Raw genomic sequence first — 22,164 nt, 5'->3', positions numbered from 1 at the left:
CCTTGGGACACCCCCCCCAGAGCACCCATGGGTGACAGGGACCCTCCCTAAACTCCCCCAATTCCCCCCAGCACCCAAAGGCTTTTAGGACCCTTGGGACGCCCCCAGAGCACCCATGGGTGCCCATGGGTGCCAGAGACCCTCCCTAAGCCCCTTCAACCCCCTCCAGCACCCAAAGGCTTTTAGGACCCTTGGGACCCCCTCCCAGCACCCATGGGTGACAGGGACCCCCCCAAGACCCCAAACATGACAGGGACCCTCCATACCCCCAAAGGCTTTTAGGACCCTTGAGACCCCGCCCAACACCCATGGGTGACAGGGAACCCCCCAAAGGCTTTTGGGACCCCCCCCAGCACCCAAAGGCTTTTAGGACCCTTGGACCCACCCCAGCACCCATGGGTGACAGGGAACCCGCCAAAGGCTTTTGGGACCCCCCCCAGCACCCAAAGGCTTTTAGGATCCTTGAACCCCCCCCAGCACCCATGGGTGACAGGGAACCCCCCAAAGGCTTTTGGGACCCCCCCCAGCACCCAAAGGCTTTTAGGACCCTTGGACCCACCCCCCCAGCACCCATGGGTGATGGAACCCCCCCTCAAGACCCCAAAAGTCACAGGGACCCCCCCCCAAAAGCTTTTAGGACCCTTGGACCCCCCCAGCACCCATAGGTGCCAGGGACCCCCCCAAAAAGGATTCTAAGCCCCTTGCCCCCCCCCAGAGCACCCATGGGTGCCCCCCCCCTCAGCAGCAGCTCTCGGCCCTGGGGTCCCCCCCCGGGCGGGGGAGGGGTCCGAGGGGGGGGGTGACCCCCCAGCGCCAGCGCTGCCACCCCCGCCGGACCTCGGCCTGCACCTGGGGACACGGGGACACGGGGGTCACCATGTGTGTGTCACCCCCCTGGGTCACGATGTGGTGTCACCCCCCCCAGGTCACGCTGTGGTGTCACCGTGCCACCAACCTCCTTGTTGACGAAGCAGTAGAGGACGCTGACAACGAGACCCTGGGGACATGAGACATTGGGGACATTGGGGTTGTCCCCATGTCCCTCTCATATCCCCATGTCCCCCATGTCCCAATGTCCCCATGTCCACATTGTCCCCATTGTCCCCATTGTTCTCATGTCCCCCATGTCCCAATGTTCCCAATGTCCCCATGTCCCCATGTCCCTGTGTCCCCACTGTCCCCCGTTGTCCCCATTGTCCCCATGTCCCCATGTCCCCATTGTCCCCATGTGCCCATACCCCATTGTCCCCATTGTTCCCAATGTCCCCCATGTCCCCCATGTCCCCCATGTCCCCCATATCCCCAATGTCTCCATGTCCCCATATTCCACATGTCCCCATGTCCCCCATATCCCTCATGTCCCCATTGTCCCCACTGTCCCCATTGTCCCCATGTCCCCCATGTCCCCATGTCCCCATGTCCCCACATCCCCATGACCCCGATGTCCCCCAAGTCCCCATGTCCACATTTCCCCATTCTCTCCATTGTCCCCATTGTCCCATGTCCCCATTGTCCCCATTCTCCCCAGTGTCCCCGTGTGCCCACGTGCCCATATCCCCATTGTCCCCTTTGTCCCCATGTCCCCAATGTCTCTATTGTCCCCCATATCCCCAATGTCCCCATTGTCCCAACATTCCCATTGTCCCCATGTCGCCATTGCCCCCAATGTCCCCATTATCCTCAATGTCCCCATTATCCTCAATGTCCCCATATCCCCATGTCCCCATTGTCCCACATATCCCCAATGTCCCCATTGTCTCCATGTCCCCATGTGCCCATTGTCCCCATTGTCCCCATGTCCCAATGTCCCCATATCACCAATGTCCCCATGTCCTCATATCCCCAATGTCTCCATGTCCCCATTGTCCCCCATATCCTCAAAGTCCCCATGTCCCCCATGACCCCCATGTCCCCATATCCCCAATGTCCCCATCGTCCCCATTGTCCCCATGTCCCCAATGTCCCCATGTCCCCATGTCCCCATATCCCCCATGTCCCCATCGTTCCCATTGTCCCCATCGTCCCCAATGTCCCCATTGTCCCCAATGTCCCCATTATCCCCAATGTCCCCATCATCCCCAATGTCCCCATCGTCCCCATCGTCCCCAATGTCCCCATGTCCCCATTGTCCCCATATCCCCGATGTCCCCATATCCCCACTCTCCCCATTGTTCCCCATATCCCCATTATCCCCAATGTCCCCATGTCCCCATCGTCCCCAATGTCCCCATCATCCCCAATGTCCTCATTGTCCCACATGTCCCCATTGTCCCCAATGTCCCCAGCGTCCCCAATGTCCCCATGTCCCCGTCGTCCCCAATGTCCCCATTGTCCCCATTGTCCCCATCATCCCCAATGTCCCCATCGTTCCCATTGTCCCCATCGTCCCCAATGTCCCCATTGTCCCCAATGTCCCCATTATCCCCAATGTCCCCATCGTCCCCATCGTCCCCAATGTCCCCATGTCCCCATTGTCCCCATATCCCCGATGTCCCCATATCCCCACTCTCCCCATTGTTCCCCATATCCCCATTATCCCCAATGTCCCCATGTCCCCATCATCCCCAATGTCCCCATCATCCCCAATGTCCTCATTGTCCCAAATGTCCCCATTGTCCCCAATGTCCCCAGCGTCCCCAATGTCCCCATGTCCCCGTCGTCCCCAATGTCCCCATTGTCCCCATTGTCCCCATTGTCCCCATCATCCCCAATGTCCCCATCGTCCCCAATGTCCCCATTGTCCCCAATGTCCCCAGCATCCCCAATGTCCCCATCGTCCCCATTGTCCCCATCGTCCCCAATGCCCCCATCGTCCCCAATGTCCCCATTGTCCCCAATGTCCCCAGCGTCCCCGTGTCCCACCTGTGATGACGACAGCAGCAGCTGCAGGCACAGCCGCACCAGCCGGGGGGTGTCCCCCCCCTGCCCCTCCCCCGCCAGCGCAAAGGCCACCTCGTGCACCCCCAGCAGCGGGATCAGCGTCAGCGTGGAGCGCGCCAGCCTGGGGACAGCGGGGACACCAATGGGGACAGCAGAGGGGACAGCAGAGGGGACAGCGCGGACACCCCCGGGACACGCGGTGGTGGTAACACGGTGATGGGGACACATCTGGGGACATGAGAGGGGTGGGGACACACATGGGGACAACCCTGAGGGACACATTTGGGGACGTGACAGGGATTGGGACACACTTGGGGACACACTCGGGGACACAATAGGCATGGGGACACACCTGGGGACAATGAGGGGTGGGGACACACTTGGTGACAGGACAGGGATGGGGACACACTTGGGGACATGATGGGGTGGGGACACACCTGGGGACACATCTGGGGACACACTTGGGGACATGGTAGGGGTGGGGACACACTCGGGGACACACTTGGGGACATGATGGGATGGGGACATACATGGGGACACACTTGGGGACTTGATTGGGACGGGCACACTCTTGGGGACACACTTAGGGACATGACAGGCATGGGGACACACTTGGGGACATGATAGGGGTGGGGACACACATGGGGACACCACAGGCATGGGGACACACTTGGGGACATGATAGGGATGGGGACACACATGGGGACACCACAGGCATGGGGACACACTTGGGGACATGATAGGGATGGGGACACACTTGGGGACATGATGGGGTGGGGACACACCTGGGGACACACGTGGGGACATGGTAGGGGTGGGGACACCCTTGGGGACACACCTGGGGACACACTTGGGGACATGATGGGATGGGGACATACATGGGGACACACTTGGGGACTTGATTGGGACGGGCACACTCTTGGGGACACACTTGGGGACATGACAGGCATGGGGACACACTTGGGGACATGATAGGGGTGGGGACACACATGGGGACACCACAGGCATGGGGACACACTTGGGGACATGATAGGGATGGGGACACACATGGGGACACCACAGGCATGGGGACACACTTGGGGACATGATAGGGATGGGGACACACTTGGGGACATGATGGGGTGGGGACACACCTGGGGACACACGTGGGGACATGGTAGGGGTGGGGACACCCTTGGGGACACACCTGGGGACACGCTTGGGGACATGATGGGGTGGGGACACACTCGGGGACACACTTGGGGACATGATGGGATGGGGACATACATGGGGACACACTTGGGGACATGATTGGGACGGGGACACTCTTGGGGACACTCTTGGGGACATGACAGGCATGGGGACACACCTGGGGACATGATAGGGGTGGGGACACACATGGGGACACCTGGGGACATATTTGGGGACACACACAGGACTGGGCACACACAGGGACACACTTGGGGACATGATAGGGGTGGGGACACACTTGGGGACACAACAGGCACGGGGACACACTTGGGGTCATGATGGGATGGGGACACACTTGGGGACATGAGAGAGGTGGGGACATATTTGGGGACATGATGGGGTGGGGACACACTTGGGGACAAACTTGGGCTGTTATGGGGACAGGGACACACTTGGGGACACATTTAGAGACACACTTGGGGATGTGACAGCGATGGGGACACATCTGGGGACATGATAGGGGTGGGGACACACTTGGGGACACACATGGGGACACACTTGAGGACATGATGGGGTGGGGACACACTTGGGGACACACTTGGGGACATGACAGGGATGGGGACACACATGGGGACACCACAGGCATGGGGACACACTTGGGGACATGATAGAGATGGGGACACACTTGGGGACGTGATGGGGGTGGGGACACACATGGGGACATACATGGGGACACACTTGGGCTGATATGGGGACAGGGACACACTCAGGGACACACTTGGGGACACAGTGACCACAGAGACACCCCAGGGCCACCACGAGGCCCCGACTCGGTGCCACCCACGTGTCCCCCACGCTGTCCCCACCTGAGCCGGGTGTCCCCTCGGGCCACCTGGTGCGCCCGCACTTTGGCCACCAGGATGCGGACGATGCGCACGAACACCACGAAGTTCACCTGGGGACAGCGGTGACAGCGCCATGTCACCGGGCTGGTGACACCGTGATGTCATTGGGGGGGTGACACCACCATGTCAGCGGGGTGGTGACACCGTGATGTCATTGGGGGGTGACACCACCATGTCAGCGGGGTGGTGACACCGTGATGTCATTGGGGTGGTGACACCGTGATGTCACCGGGTGGTGACACTACCATGTCACCAGCATGGTGACACTCTGATGTCATTGGGGTGGTGACACCGTGATGTCATTGGGGTGGTGACACCGCGATGTCACTGGGGAGGTGACACCGTGATGTCATTGGGGTGGTGACACCACCATGTCAGCGGGGTGGTGACACCGTGATGTCATTGGGGTGGTGACACCACGATGTCACTGGGGAGGTGACACCGTGATGTCATTGGGGTGGTGACACCACCATGTCACCGCGGTGGTGACACCGTGATGTCAATGGGGTGGTGACAGCGCCATGTCACTAGGGTGGTGACACCGTGATGTCACCAGGGTGGTGACACTGCCATGTCATCAGAGTGGTGACACAGAGATGTCACCGGGGAGGTGACACCTTGATGTCATTGGGGTGGTGACACCGCCATGTCACTGGGGTGGTGACACCGTGATGTCACCGGGGAAGTGACACCATGATGTCACTGGGGAGATGACACCACCATGGCAGCGGGGTGGTGACACTGGGATGTCACCGGGGAGGTGACACCATGATGTCACCGGGGTGGTGACACCACCATGTCACCAGGGTGGTGACACTGTGATGTCATTGGGGTGGTGACACCACCATGTCACCAGGGTGGTGACACTGTGATGTCATTGGGGTGGTGACACCGTGATGTCATTGTGGTGGTGACACCGCAATGTCACCGGGGTGGTGACAGCGCCATGTCACTGGAGTGGTGACACCGTGATGTCATTGGGGAGATGACACCATGATGTCACCAGGGAGGTGACACTGTGATGTCATTGGGGTGGTGACATCGTGATGTTACCGGGGTCGTGACAGCATCATGTGACCAGGGTTGTGACAGTGTGATGTCACTGGGGTGGTGACACCACAAAGTCACCAGGGAGGTGACACCGTGATGTCATTGGGGTGGTGACACCGCCATGTCACTGGGGAGGTGACACGATGATGTCAATGAGGTGGTGACACTGCAATGTCACCAGGGAGATGACACCGTGATGTCATTGGGGTGGCGACACCACAACGTTATCGGGGAGGTGACACCTGATGTCATTGGGGTGGTGACATCGCAATGTCACTGGGGTGGTGACACCGTGATGTCACCGGGGTTGGGGACAATGGCACCCACCGCCACGGCCACCAGGATGGGACAGCGGATGATCCACCAAACGGCCGCCTTCTCGTTCCTCTCCCAGCACCTGCGGTGGGGACACTCGTGTCACCTCCCTGGGGACACTCGTGTCACCGTCTTGGGGACAGTGCTGTCCCCATTCGGGGGGTGACAATGTGGGGACGCGGTGACAATGGCCTCACCCTTCGTTCTCGTAGAGGGCACGGGCCACCACCCAGGGGACAACGAAGAGGACGGGAGCACCTGGGGGGACAGGGACATCTGGTGACACTTGGGGACATCAGCAGAGACAGGGGATTCGCTTGGGGACATGACTTGGGGGGTTGGAAATGGGGCAAGGACAACCCTGGAGGGGCACATGGGGACAGGGACACCCCTGGGGACACTTGGGGACACCCCCAGGGACCAGGGATTCCCTTGGGGTGGGGGAAATGGGAAAATGGACCCCCAGGGCCACCCCTGTGTTGGGGGGAATGGGGACAGGGACACCCTGGGGACACTCAGGGACAGCCCTGGGGACACTCAGGGACACTTGGGGACACCCCCAGGGACCAGGGATTCCCTTGGGGACACCCCTGGGGTGGGGGAAATAGGAACAGGGACCCCCAGGGCCACCCCTGTGGTGGGGGGAATGGGGACAGGGACACCCCTGAGGACACTCAGGGACACCCCTGGGGACACTCAGGGACACCCCTGGGGACACCCCTGGGGACACTTGGGGACACCCCCAGGGACCAGGGATTCCCTTGGGGTGGGGGAAATGGGAAAATGGACCCCCAGGGCCACCTCAGTGGTGGGGGGAATGGGGACAGGGACACCCTGGGGACACTCGGGGACACTTGGGGACACCCCCAGGGACCAGGGATTCCCTTGGGGACACCTGGGGACACCCACAGGGACCAGGGACACCCCTGGGGTGGGGGAAATGGGAACAGGCACCCCCAGGGCCACCTCTGTGGTGGGGGGAATGGGGACAGGGACACCCCTGGGGACACTCAGGGACAGCCCTGGGGACACTCAGGGACACTTGGGGACACCTTTGGGGACCAGGGATTCCCTTGGGGTGGGGAAATGGGAACAGGGACCCCCAGGGCCACCCCTGTGGTGGGGGGAATGGGGACAGGGACACCCCTGGGGACACTCAGGGACACCCCTGGGGACACTCAGGGAGCCTTGGGGACACCCCCAGGGACCAGGGATTCCCTTGGGGTGGGGGAAATGGGAACAGGGACCCCCAGGGCCACCCCTGTGGTGGGGGGAATGGGGACAGGGACACCCCTGGGGACACTCAGGGACACCCGGGGACACTCGGGGACGCCCCTGGGGACACCCCTGGGGACACTTGGGGACACCCCCAGGGACCAGGGACACCCCTGGGGTGGGGGAAATGGGAACAGGCACCCCCAGGGCCACCTCTGTGGTGGGGGGAATGGGGACAGGGACACCCTGGGGACATTCAGGGACAGCCCTGGGGACACTCAGGGACACTTGGGGACACACCCAGGGACCAGGGATTCCCTTGGGGTGGGGGAAATGGGAACAGGGACCCCCAGGGCCACCCCTGTGTTGGGGGGAATGGGGACAGGGACACCCCTGGGGACACTCAGGGACACCCCTGGGGACACTCAGGGACACTTGGGGACACACCCAGGGACCAGGGATTCCCTTGGGGTGGGGGAAATGGGAACAGGCACCCCCAGGGCCACCCCTGTGGTGGGAGGAATGGGGACAGGGACACCCTGGGGACACTCAGGGACCCCTGGGGACACCCCTGGGGACACTTGGGGACACCCCCAGGGACCAGGGATTCCCTTGGGGACACCCCTGGGGTGGGGGAAATAGGAACAGGGACCCCCAGGGCCACCCCTGTGTTGGGGGGAATGGGGACAGGGACACCCTGGGGACACTCAGGGACAGCCCTGGGGACACTCAGGGACACTTGGGGACACCCCCAGGGACCAGGGATTCCCTTGGGGTGGGGGAAATGGGAACAGGGACCCCCAGGGCCACCCCTGTGTTGGGGGGAATGGGGACAGGGACACCCTGGGGACACTCAGGGACACCCCTGGGGACACTCAGGGACAGCCCTGGGGACACCCCTGGGGACACTTGGGGACACCCCCAGGGACCAGGGATTCCCTTGGGGTGGGGGAAATAGGAACAGGGACCCCCAGGGCCACCCCTGTGTTGGGGGGAATGGGGACAGGGACACCCCTGGGGACACTCGGGGAGCCTTGGGGACACCCCCAGGGACCAGGGATTCCCTTGGGGTGGGGGAAATGGGAACAGGGACCCCCAGGGCCACCCCTGTGGTGGGAGGAATGGAGACAGGGACACCCCTGGGGACACTCAGGGACAGCCCTGGGGACACTCAGGGACACTTGGGGACACCTTCGGGGACCAGGGATTCCCTTGGGGTGGGGAAATGGGAACAGGGACCCCCAGGGCCAGCCCTGTGTTGGGGGGAATGGGGACAGGGACACCCCTGGGGACACTCAGGGACCCCTGGGGACACCCCTGGGGACACTTGGGGACACCCCCAGGGACCAGGGATTCCCTTGGGGACACCCCTGGGGTGGGGGAAATAGGAACAGGGACCCCCAGGGCCACCCCTGTGTTGGGGGGAATGGGGACAGGGACACCCTGGGGACACTCAGGGACCCCTGGGGACACCCCTGGGGACACTTGGGGACACCCCCAGGGACCAGGGATTCCCTTGGGGTGGGGGAAATGGGAACAGGGACCCCCAGGGCCACCCCTGTGGTGGGAGGAACGGGGACAGGGACACCCCTGGGGACACTCAGGGACCCCTGGGGACACCCCTGGGGACACTTGGGGACACCCCCAGGGACCAGGGATTCCCTTGGGGTGGGGGAAATGGGAACAGGGACCCCCAGGGCCACCCCTGTGGTGGGGGGAATGGGGACAGGGACACCCCTGGGGACACTCGGGGATGCCCCTGGGGACACCCCTGGGGACACTTGGGGACACCCCCAGGGTCCAGGGATTCCCTTGGGGTGGGGGAAATGGGAAAATGGACCCCCAGGGCCACCTCAGTGGTGGGGGGAATGGGGACAGGGACACCCCTGGGGACACTCAGGGACCCCTGGGGACACCCCTGGGGACACTTGGGGACACCCCCAGGGACCAGGGATTCCCTTGGGGACACCCCTGGGGTGGGGGAAATAGGAACAGGGACCCCCAGGGCCACCCCTGTGTTGGGGGGAATGGGGACAGGGACACCCTGGGGACACTCAGGGACACCCCTGGGGACACTCAGGGACACTTGGGGACACCCCCAGGGACCAGGGATTCCCTTGGGGTGGGGGAAATGGGAACAGGGACCCCCAGGGCCACCCCTGTGTTGGGGGGAATGGGGACAGGGACACCCCTGGGGACACTCAGGGACACCCCTGGGGACACTCGGGGAGCCTTGGGGACACTTGGGGACAGTCGGGGACACTGACCCCAGCCCAGCAGCAGGAAGGCGGGCAGGCAGCGCTGGCCCGAGAAGGTGACCAGCACCAGCAGCTTGTGCAGGAACAGCCCCTCGGCCAGCAGCCACCCGTAGTTGGCACCCACGCAGTACTGGGTGACCACCTGCGCCAGCCGGCAGCCGGCCACCCACTGGGGACACGGGGACGCGGTGACACGGTGACACGGTGGCACCAGCAGCGCGGCACGGCCCAGAGCGCGGTGGCATCAGGGGTGTGACGGGACCAACAATTGGATGGCGGTGGCAACAAGGTGATGGTGGGACCAAGAGTGTGATGGGACCAACGTTGGGGTGACGCTAAAATCATGGCGGCGATGTCCCCAGGGTCCCCGTGTCCCCCATGGGTGCCACCCCCAACCAATGGGTGTCCCCACACCCTACAGATCCCCCCCACCCATGGGTGAACCCATGTGTCCCCCCACCTGCTCCCCTGCGTTGTCCCCGTGTCCCCCATGGGTCCTCCATGTGTCCCCACCTGCTCCCTCGCGATGTCCCCATGTCCCCCATGTGTCCCCCATGTGTCCCCACCTGCTCCCCCGCGATGTCCCCGTGTCCCCCATGTGTCCCCCATGTGTCCCCACCTGCTTCCCCGTGATGTCCCCATGTCCTCCATGTCTCCCCCATGTGTCCCCACCTGCTTCCCCATAATGTCCCCAGTGTCCCCATGTGTCCCCCATGTGTCCCCACCTACTCCTCCACGATGTCCCCAGTGTCCCCATGTGTCCCCCATGTGTCTCCCATGTGTCCCCACCTGCTCCCCCGCGGTGTCCCCAAGGCCCCCATGTCCCCATATCCCCCCAGGGATGTCCCCACCTGCTCCCCCGCAATGTCCCCAAGGTCCCCGTGTCCCCCCAGGGATGTCCCCACCTGCTCCCCCACGATGTCCCCATGTGTCCGCACCTACTCCCCCATGATGTCCCCAGGGTCCCCATGTGTCCCCACCTGCTCCCCCGCAATGTCCCCATGTCCCCCGCGTATCCCCCCATGTGTCCCCACCTGCTCCCCCATGATGTCCCCATGTCCCCCATGTATCCCCCATATGTCCCCACCTGCTCCTCCATGATGTCCCCAGTGTCCCCCATGTGTCCCCACCTGCTCCCCCATGATGTCCCCATGTCCCCCATGTGTCCCCCCATGTGTCCCCCCATGTGTCCCCCCATGTGTCCCCACCTCCTCCCCCACGATGTCCCCAAGGTCCCCATGTCCCCCCAGGGATGTCCCCACCTGCTCCCCCACGATGTCCCCAGTGTCCCCATGTGTCACCCATGTGTCCCCACCTGCTTCCCCGTGATGTCCCCAGTGTCCCCGTGTCTCCCCCATGTGTCCCCACCTACTCCTCCACGATGTCCCCAGTGTCCCCATGTGTCCCCCATGTGTCTCCCATGTGTCCCCACCTGCTCCCCCGCGGTGTCCCCAAGGCCCCCATGTCCCCATATCCCCCCAGGGATGTCCCCACCTGCTCCCCCGCAATGTCCCCAAGGTCCCCGTGTCCCCCCAGGGATGTCCCCACCTGCTCCCCCACGATGTCCCCATGTGTCCGCACCTACTCCCCCATGATGTCCCCAGGGTCCCCATGTGTCCCCACCTGCTCCCCCGCAATGTCCCCAAGGTCCCCGTGTCCCCCCAGGGATGTCCCCACCTGCTCCCCCACGATGTCCCCATGTGTCCGCACCTACTCCCCCATGATGTCCCCAGGGTCCCCATGTGTCCCCACCTGCTCCCCCGCAATGTCCCCATGTCCCCCGCGTATCCCCCCATGTGTCCCCACCTGCTCCCCCGCAATGTCCCCATGTCCCCCGCGTATCCCCCCATGTGTCCCCACCTGCTCCCCCATGATGTCCCCAGTGTCCCCCATGTGTCCCCACCTGCTCCCCCATGATGTCCCCATGTCCCCCATGTGTCCCCCCATGTGTCCCCACCTCCTCCCCCACGATGTCCCCAAGGTCCCCATGTCCCCCCAGGGATGTCCCCACCTGCTCCCCCACGATGTCCCCAGTGTCCCCATGTGTCACCCATGTGTCCCCACCTGCTTCCCCGTGATGTCCCCAGTGTCCCCGTGTCTCCCCCATGTGTCCCCACCTACTACTCCACGATGTCCCCAGTGTCCCCATGTGTCCCCCATGTGTCCCCACCTACTCCTCCACGATGTCCCCAGTGTCCCCATGTGTCCCCCATGTGTCTCCCATGTGTCCCCACCTGCTCCCCCACGGTGTCCCCAAGGCCCCCATGTCCCCATATCCCCCCAGGGATGTCCCCACCTGCTCCCCCGCAATGTCCCCAAGGTCCCCATGTCCCCCCAGGGATGTCCCCACCTGCTCCCCTGCGATGTCCCCGGGGTCCCCGCGTCCCCACGGCCGCAGGTGACGTCCCAGCAAGGAGTCCCTGGCCAGGATGGCCCCGGCGCGCAGCACGAAGGACGCGAACAGGTTGGCGTGGATCACGTTGCGGGTGCAGCGCAGGCGCCTGCGGGGACCGGGGGACACGGGGGGGTGACAGCACCCATGGGTGCCCCCCCCAGCACCCGTGGGTGCCCCCCCGGCCGTACCTGAAGAGGAGGAGGAGGAGCAGAGCGAGGACGAGGGCCACGAGGGACACGGAGTAACCCACGGTGTAGAGCAGGCGGAACTGCTCCAGCAGCCACGCGTGGCGCTGCGGGGACGGGGACAATGTGGGGACAGCGTGGGGACAGCGTGGGGACAGCGTGGGGACATGGGATATCATGGGGACAATGTGGGGACAGCGTGGGGACAGCGTGGGGACATGGGATATCATGGGGACATCATGGGGATATCATGGGGACATCATGGAGACATCATCAGGACAACATGGGGACATGGGATATCATGGAGACAGTGTGGGGACATCATGGGGACAGCGTGGGGACAGCATGGGGACGTGGGATATCATGGGGATATCATGGGGACAGCGTGGGGACATCATGGGGACATGGGATATCACAGGGATATCGTGGGGACATCGTGGGGATATCATAGGGACATCATAGGGACATCGTGGGGACATCATGGGGACATCGTGGGGACATTGTGGGGACATGGGATATCACAGGGATATCGTGGGGACATCATGGGGACATCGTGGGGACATCGTGGGGACATCATCAGGACAACATGGGGACATGGGATATCATGGGGACATCATGGGGACATCGTGGGGACATCATAGGGACATCATGGGGACATCATGAGGATATCATGGGGACATCATCAGGACAACATGGGCACATGGGATATCATGAGGACATCATGGGGACATCGTGGGGACATGGCATATCATGGGGACAGCGTGGGGACATCATAGGGACATCATGGGGACATCATCAGGACAACATGGGGACATGGGATATCATGGGGACATCGTGGGGACAGCATGGGGACAGCGTGGGGACGTGGGATATCATGGGGATATCATGGGGACATCATGGGGATATCATCAGGACATCATCAGGACAACATGGGGACATGGGACAGCGTGGGGACAGCATGGGGACAGCGTGGGGACGTGGGATATCATGGGGATATCATGGGGACATCATGGGGATATCATCAGGACATCATCAGGACAACATGGGGACATGGGACAGCGTGGGGACAGCGTGGGGACAGCGTGGGGACATGGGATATCATGGGGATATCATGGGGACATCATGGGGATATCATCAGTACAACATGGGGACATGGGACATCGTGGGGACAGCATGGGGACAGCGTGGGGACAGCATGGGGACAGCGTGGGGACGTGGGATATCATGGGGATATCATGGGGACATCATGGGGATATCATCAGGACATCATCAGGACAACATGGGGACATGGGACAGCGTGGGGACAGCGTGGGGACAGCGTGGGGACATGGGATATCATGGGGATATCATGGGGACATCATGGGGATATCATCAGTACAACATGGGGACATGGGACATCGTGGGGACAGCGTGGGGACAGTGTGGGGACAGCGTGGGGACAGCGTGGGGACATGGGATATCATGGGGACATCATGAGGACATCATGGGGACATCATGAGGACACCATCAGGACAACATGGGGACATGGGATATCACAGGGATATCATGGGGACATCATGGGGATGTCATGGGGACATCATCAGGACATCATCAGGACAACATGGGGACACGGGATATCACAGGGACAGCATGGGGACATTGTGGGGACAGCATGGGGACATCATGGGGACATCGTGGGGACATCATGGGGATATCATGGGGACATCATCAGGACAACATGGGGACATGGGATATCACAGGGATATCATGGGGACATCGTGGGGACATCGTGGGGACACGGGATATCATGGGGATATCATGGGGACAGCGTGGGGACAGCGTGGGGATGTGGAGGGGACATCGTGGGGACATTGTGTGGATGTGGAGGGGACGGGGACATCATGGGGACATTGTGGGGACAGGGAACAGGGGAGAAGGGACAGGGAGGGGGGACAGGGGATGGGGAGGGGACAGGGGACATCGTGGGGACATCATGGGGAAATGAGGAGGGGACATGGGGATGCAGAGGGGACAGGGGACATCATGGGGATGTGGAGGGGACAGGGAACACGGGACAAGGGACAGGGAGGGACAGGGGATGGGGAGGGGACAGGGGACATCATGGGGACATCATGGGGACAAGGGACAAGGAGGGGGGACAGGAGGCACAGACATGGGGACAGGGAGGGGGGACAAGGGATGGGGAGGGGAGACGGTGACATGGGACACAGCCCAGGGCGCGTCCCATTTGTCACCCGTGTCCCATTTGTCACCCGTGTCACACGGCACAGCACGACCCGGCATGGGGGGGGGGGAGGTGACACACGTGGCACCGCGCCACACGGGGGGGGACACGTGGCAGCGCCACATGTGGCACCGGGTGGCACATGGTGGCACCGGGTGGCACCGGGGACACGGCACGGCGGGGGACAAGGGACAGCGGGTGGCACCGGGTGGCACAGGGGACACGGCACAGTGGGGGACAAGGGACAGTGGTGGCACCGGGGGTGACAGAGTGGGGGACAAGGGACAGTGGGTGGCACCAGGGGTGGCACAGCGGTGGCACGGGTGACAGCAGAGGGCACAAGGGACAGTGTGGCACCCGCAGCCCCCAATGTCACATCATGTCACCACACAGCACCCCGTGGCACCCCATGTCCCCATGCACCCAGTGCCACACATGTCCCCATGTCCCCAGTGTCCCCAGTGTCACCCCATGTCCCCAGTGCCCCCCCATGTCCCCAGTGTCATCCCATGTCCCCATGACCCTCATGCCCCCCATGTCCCCATGTCCTCCATGTCCCCATATCCCCATGTCCCCATGTCCTCCATGTCCCCCATGTCCCCTATATCCCCTTATCCCCATATCCCCGTGTCCCCAGTGTCCCCCCATGTCCCCATGTTCCCAGTGTCACCCCCATGTCCCCAGTGTCAACCCATGTCCCCCATGTCCCCATGTCCCCCATGTCCCACATATCCCACATGTCCTCCATGTCCCCCATATCCCCTTATCCCCATATTCCCATGTCCCCAGTGTCCCCCAATGTCCCCATGTTCTCAGTGTCACCCCCATGTCCCCATGTCCCCCATGTCCCCAGTGTCGCCCCATGTCCCCGGTGGCACCCATGTCCCCGTGTCCCCCATGTCCCCCATGTCCCCATATCCCCCATGTCCCCATGTCCTCCATGTCCCCCATGTCCCCTATATCCCCTTATCCACATATTCCCGTGTCCCCAGTGTCCCCCCATGTCCCCATGTCCCCATGTTCCCAGTGTCACCCCCATGTCCCCAGTGTCAACCCATGTCCCCCATGTCCCACATATCCCCCATGTCCTCCATGTCCCCCATATCCCCTTATCCCCATATTCCCATGTCCCCAGTGTCCCCCAATGTCCCCATGTTCTCAGTGTCACCCCCATGTCCCCATGTCCCCCATGTCCCCAGTGTTGCCCCATGTCCCCGGTGGCACCCATGTCCCCGTGTCCCCCATGTCCCCCATGTCCCCATATCCCCCATGTCCCCATGTCCCCCATGTCCCCATGTCCTCCATGTCCCCCATGTCCCCTATATCCCCTTATCCCCATATTCCCGTGTCCCCAGTGTCCCCATGTTCCCAGTGTCACCCCTATGTCCCCATGTCCCCATGTTCCCAGTGTCACCCCCATGTCCCCAGTGTCAACCCATGTCCCCCATGTCCCACATATCCCCCATGTCCTCCATGTCCCCCATATCCCCTTATCCCCATATCCTCATGTCCCCAGTGTCCCCCAATGTCCCCATGTTCTCAGTGTCACCCCCATGTCTTCATGTCCCCCATGTCCCCAGTGTCGCCCCATGTCCCCGGTGGCCCCCATGTCCCCGTGTCCCCCATGTCCCACATGTCCCCATGTCCTCCATGTCCCCCATGTCCCCTATATCCCCTTATCCCCATATTCCCGTGTCCCCAGTGTCCCCAGTGTCCCCCCATGTCCCCATGTCCCCATGTTCCCAGTGTCACCCCCATGTCCCCAGTGTCAACCCATGTCCCCCATGTCCCCATGTCCCCCATGTCCCACATATCCCCCATGTCCTCCATGTCCCCCATATCCCCTTATCCCCATATTCCCATGTCCCCAGTGTCCCCCAATGTCCCCATGTTCTCAGTGTCACCCCCATGTCCCCATGTCCCCCATGTCCCCAGTGTTGCCCCATGTCCCCGGTGGCACCCATGTCCCCGTGTCCCCCATGTCCCCCATGTCCCCATATCCCCCATGTCCCCATGTCCCCCATGTCCCCATGTCCTCCATGTCCCCCATGTCCCCTATATCCCCTTATCCCCATATTCCCGTGTCCCCAGTGTCCCCCATGTCCCCATGTCCCTATGTTCCCAGTGTCACCCCCATGTCCCCAGTGTCAACCCATGTCCCCCATGTCCCACATATCCCCCATGTCCTCCATGTCCCCCATATCCCCTTATCCCCATATTCCCATGTCCCCAGTGTCCCCCAATGTCCCCATGTTCTCAGTGTCACCCCCATGTCTTCATGTCCCCCATGTCCCCAGTGTTGCCCCATGTCCCCGGTGGCACCCATGTCCCCGTGTCCCCCATGTCTCCCATGTCCCCATATCCCCCATGTCCCCATGTCCCCCATGTCCCCATGTCCTCCATGTCCCCCATGTCCCCTATATCCCCTTATCCCCATATTCCCGTGTCCCCAGTGTCCCCCCATGTCCCCATGTCCCCATGTTCCCAGTGTCACCCCCATGTCCCCAGTGTCAACCCATGTCCCCCATGTCCCCATGTCCCCCATGTCCCACATATCCCACATGTCCTCCATGTCCCCCATATCCCCTTATCCCCATATTCCCATGTCCCCAGTGTCCCCCAATGTCCCCATGTTCTCAGTGTCACCCCCATGTCTTCATGTCCCCCATGTCCCCAGTGTCGCCCCATGTCCCCGGTGGCCCCCATGTCCCCGTGTCCCCCATGTCCCCCATGTCCCCATGTCCTCCATGTCCCCCATGTCCCCTATATCCCCTTATCCACATATTCCCGTGTCCCCAGTGTCCCCCCATGTCCCCATGTCCCCATGTTCCCAGTGTCACCCCCATGTCCCCAGTGTCAACCCATGTCCCCCATGTCCCCATGTCCCCCATGTCCCACATATCCCCCATGTCCTCCATGTCCCCCATATCCCCTTATCCCCATATTCCCATGTCCCCAGTGTCCCCCAATGTCCCCATGTTCTCAGTGTCACCCCCATGTCCCCATGTCCCCCATGTCCCCAGTGTTGCCCCATGTCCCCGGTGGCACCCATGTCCCCGTGTCCCCCATGTCCCCCATGTCCCCATATCCCCCATGTCCCCATGTCCCCCATGTCCCCATGTCCTCCATGTCCCCCATGTCCCCTATATCCCCTTATCCCCATATTCCCGTGTCCCCAGTGTCCCCCATGTCCCCATGTCCCTATGTTCCCAGTGTCACCCCCATGTCCCCAGTGTCAACCCATGTCCCCCATGTCCCACATATCCCCCATGTCCTCCATGTCCCCCATATCCCCTTATCCCCATATTCCCATGTCCCCAGTGTCCCCCAATGTCCCCATGTTCTCAGTGTCACCCCCATGTCCCCATGTCCCCCATGTCCCCAGTGTCGCCCCATGTCCCCGGTGGCCCCCATGTCCCCGTGTCCCCCATGTCCCCCATGTCCCCATATCCCCATGTCCCCATGTCCTCCATGTCCCACATGTCCCCTATATCCCCTTATCCCCATATTCCCGTGTCCCCAGTGTCCCCCCATGTCCCCATGTCCCCATGTTCCCAGTGTCACCCCCATGTCCCCAGTGTCAACCCATGTCCCCCATGTCCCCATGTCCCCCATGTCCCACATATCCCACATGTCCTCCATGTCCCCCATATCCCCTTATCCCCATATTCCCATGTCCCCAGTGTCCCCCAATGTCCCCATGTTCTCAGTGTCACCCCCATGTCCCCATGTCCCCCATGTCCCCAGTGTCGCCCCATGTCCCCGGTGGCCCCCATGTCCCCGTGTCCCCCATGTCCCCATGTCCCCATATCCCCTCCTGTCCCTATGCCCCCCATATCCCCAGTGTCACCCCCATGTGTCCCCATGTCCCACCTGCAGCTCCTGCTGTCCCCGCGTGTCCCCACACTGTTCGTGGTCCAGCCACGGCCGCCCCGTCTCGTCTGTCACCCAAGTGCCATCGGGGCCGCAGCGCCGCGTCACCACCCCGTCCTGAACTGCGACACCGCGTCCCCCATGTCACCCGTGTCACCTACGGGTGGGTGCCACCCCCCCAGCCCCTCCCGGTTACCTCGGTGGTGCCAGGGCAGGTACCAGGGACAGGGGACGGTGACGGTGCTGTTGGGGACACCGTCCCCCCAACAGGCGTACATGTCAAATGTGCGGTTGCAGACGGGTCCTGGGGGCACAGTGACCCCATTGTCCCCAAGTGTCACCATGGTGTCCCCAGTCGTCACCATGGTGTCCCCAACCCATCCCCATTCACTGGGTGGTGGGGGTCAGGGTGTCCCTATTGCCCCCATGGTGTCTCCATTGTCCCCAAGTGTCCCCAACATCCCCAAGTGTCCCCAGTCCATCCACATTCACTGGGCAGTGGGGGTCAGGGTGTCCCTATTGCCCCCATGGTGTCTCCATTGTCTCCAAGTGTCCCCATGGTTCCCAAGTGTCCCCAACCCATCCCCATTCACTGGGCAGTGGGGGTCAGGGTGTCCCCACTGTCCCCATAGTGTCCCCATTGTCCCCAAGTGTCCCCAACATCCCCAAGTGTCCCCAGTCCATCCCCATTCACTGGGCAGTGGGGGTCAGGGTGTCCCCACTGTCCCCATGGTGTCCCCATTGTCCCCAAGTGTCCCCAACATCCCCAAGTGTCCCCAACCCATCCCCATTCTCTGGGCAGTGAGGGTCTCTATTGTCCCCATTGTCCCCAAGTGTCCCCAGATGTCCCCAACCCATCCCCATTCACCGGGGTCAGGGTGTCCCCATTGTCCCCAAGTGTCCCCAACCCATCCCCACTCACTGGGGTCAGGGTGTCCCCATTGTCCCCATGGTGTCCCCATTGTCCCCAAGTGTCCCTAACCCATCCCTGTTCACTGGACACTGGGGGTCAGGGTGTCCCCATTGTCCCCAAGTGTCCCCAACCCATCTGATTTCACTGAGGTCAGGGTGTCCCCATTGTCCCCAAGTGTCCCCATGGTTCCCAAGTGTCCCCAACCCATCCCCATTCACTGGGCAGTGGGGGTCAGGGTGTCCCCACTGTCCCCATAGTGTCCCCATTGTCCCCAAGTGTCCCCACCCCATCCACGCTCACCCGGGTCAGGGTGTCCCCATTGTCCCCAAGTGTCCCCACTCACCGGTGGCCGGGGGCTCGAGGCGCAGGCGCAGGTGACACTCGTGACGATACTGGTGCCACGCGGCCAGGGTGGCCTGGGCCGAGCGCTCCTGCAGGGAGGGGACAGCGTGGGGACATCGCCACGGGGCCACCAATGTGAGGACACGACCTTGGGGACATTATGATGGGGCCACCAAGATGGTGCCACCACCTTGGGGACGTTATGATGGGGTCACCAAGATGGTGTCACCACCTTGGAGACATTATTTTGGGGCCACCATGATGGTGCCACCGCCTTGGGGACACTACGATGGGGCCACCATGATGGTGCCACCACATTGGGGACATTATGATGGTGCCACCACCTTGGGGACATTATGATGGGGCCACCATGATGGTGCCACCACCTTGGGGACATTATGATGGGGCCACCATGATGGTGTCACCACCTTGGGGACACTATGATGGGGCCACCAAGATGGTGCCACCACCTTGGGGACATTATGATGGTGCCACCACCTTGGGGACATTATGATGGGGCCACCATGATGGTGCCACCACCTTGGGGACACTATGATGGGGCCACCATGATGGTGCCACCGCCTTGGGGACATTATGATGGGACCACCAAGATGTTGTCACCACCTTGGGGACGTTATGATGGGGCCAGCATGATGGTGTCACCACCTTGGGGACATTATGATGGGGCCACCACCTTAGGGACATTATTATGGGGCCACCATAATGGTGTCACCATGATGGTGCCACTGCCTTGGGGACACTGTGACTGGGGCCACCATGATGGTGCCACCACCTTGGGGACATTACGATGGGGCCACCATGATGATGCCACCACCTTGGGGACACTATGATGGGGCCACCAAGATGGTGCAACCACCCTGGGGACATTATGATGGGGCCACCACCCTGGGGACATTATGATGGGGCCAGCATGATGGTGTCACCACCTTGGGGACACTATGATGGAGCCACCACCTTAGGGACATTATTATGGGGCCACCATAATAGTGTCACCACCTTGGGGACACTATGATGGGGCCACCATGATGGTGCCACCACCTTGGGGACATCATGATGGGACCACCAAGATGTTGTCACCACCATGGGGACATCATGATGGGGCCACCAAGATGGTGCCACCGCCTTGGGGACATCATGATGGGGCCACCATGATGGTGCCACCACTTTGGGGACATTATGATGGGGCCACCACCTTGGGAACACTATGATGGGGCCACCATGATGATGCCACCACCTTGGGGACACTATGATGGTGCCACCACCCTGGGGACACTATGATGGGGCCACAACCTTAGGGCCACCCCAGGGTGGCCATTGGGGTGTCCCAGGGTGTGGGGACAGCCCACAGGTGACATTTTGGGGGCCGGGGGGGGTGTCTCACCTCTGTCCCCCGCAGGACCCTCCTGAGCAGGGCGGTGGCCATGCCGGTGACAGTGACAGTGACAATAACAGTGACAGTGACAATGACAATGACAGTGACAGTGACAATAACAGTGACAGTGACAATGACAGTGACAGTGACGGCAGCTCCTGGTGGGGGGAGACACAATGTCCCTTGTCCCTGGTGCCACTTGTCCCCCCCTCCCCATTCCCAGGTCCCTCCGCACACGTCCCCTCCTCAAAGTGTCCCCATGTCCCCCCAGGTGACACCGCTGTCCCTTGTCCCCCCTGCCCAGTGTCCCCAGACGTGTCCCCCCCCATTCCCTACGTGTCACTGTGGGACCCCCTGACCCCCCCCAATACCCCCCAGTGTCCCCAACCCCACCCCCAGTGTCCCCTGACCCCCCTCCCCACCCGGGAACCCCCACTGACCCCCAGGACCCCCCGACCCACCCAGTGTCCCCTGACCCCCCCTAAGTCCCCCCAAGACCCCCCCCGGGACCCCCAGGACCCCCCAACACCCCCCTGTCCCCCGACCCCCCCGGGAACCCTGACCCCCCCCCAGTGTCCCCTGACACCTCCCCCAGGATCCCCCAAACCCCCAGTGTTCCCAACCCCCCATGGACCCCTCGTTGTCCCCTGACCCCCCCAGGACCCCCCGACCCCCCCCAACCACCTCCCGGGTGACCCCAGGAACCCCACCAAGCCCCGCCCCGTGTCCCCCGCCCCCCCCCCGGTGTCCCCTGACCCCTCCCCCCCGGGACCCCCTCGGTGACCCCCAGGTCCCCCCTGGGACCCCCACCCCGTGTTCCCTGAACCCCCCACCAAGACCCCCAGGACCCCCCCCGCAATGTCCCCGGACCCCCAAGGAGCCCTAGGACCCCCCGCAAGTCCCCCCTCTGTGTCCCCCAACCTCCCCCCGTGTCCCCTGATCCCCCCCCGAGACCCCCGACCCCCCCCGGGTGCCCCCAGGGCCCCCCCCTCAACCCCACCCATGTCCCCCGACCCCCCCCAGTGTCCCCTGACTCCCACTCTTGG

The 22,164-nt window shown here is 62.6% G+C and overlaps 1 protein-coding gene across 1 annotated transcript; it reads right to left on the bottom strand.

Annotated features, from left to right (window-relative positions):
* Positions 1 to 738: 738 nt before the first annotated feature.
* Positions 739 to 21,262, bottom strand: GIPR (gastric inhibitory polypeptide receptor). Its single transcript, XM_065859449.2, has 13 exons — positions 21,128 to 21,262; positions 19,727 to 19,814; positions 18,667 to 18,774; positions 18,471 to 18,592; positions 12,377 to 12,480; positions 12,144 to 12,294; positions 9,803 to 9,962; positions 6,518 to 6,578; positions 6,333 to 6,402; positions 4,917 to 5,005; positions 2,863 to 3,001; positions 956 to 997; positions 739 to 849 (listed from the first exon to the last, which is right to left on the bottom strand). Exons 1-13 carry the CDS (start codon positions 21,167 to 21,169, stop codon positions 739 to 741), a joined length of 1,287 nt encoding a protein of 428 aa, XP_065715521.1. The 5' UTR covers positions 21,170 to 21,262.
* Positions 21,263 to 22,164: the final 902 nt, after the last annotated feature.

This window comes from Patagioenas fasciata, chromosome 33 (genome assembly GCF_037038585.1).
Source record: "Patagioenas fasciata isolate bPatFas1 chromosome 33, bPatFas1.hap1, whole genome shotgun sequence".
Lineage (NCBI taxonomy): Eukaryota > Metazoa > Chordata > Aves > Columbiformes > Columbidae > Patagioenas > Patagioenas fasciata.
Note: the sequence above shows the minus strand (reverse complement) of the source record. Positions and strands in the feature narration are given on the sequence as shown.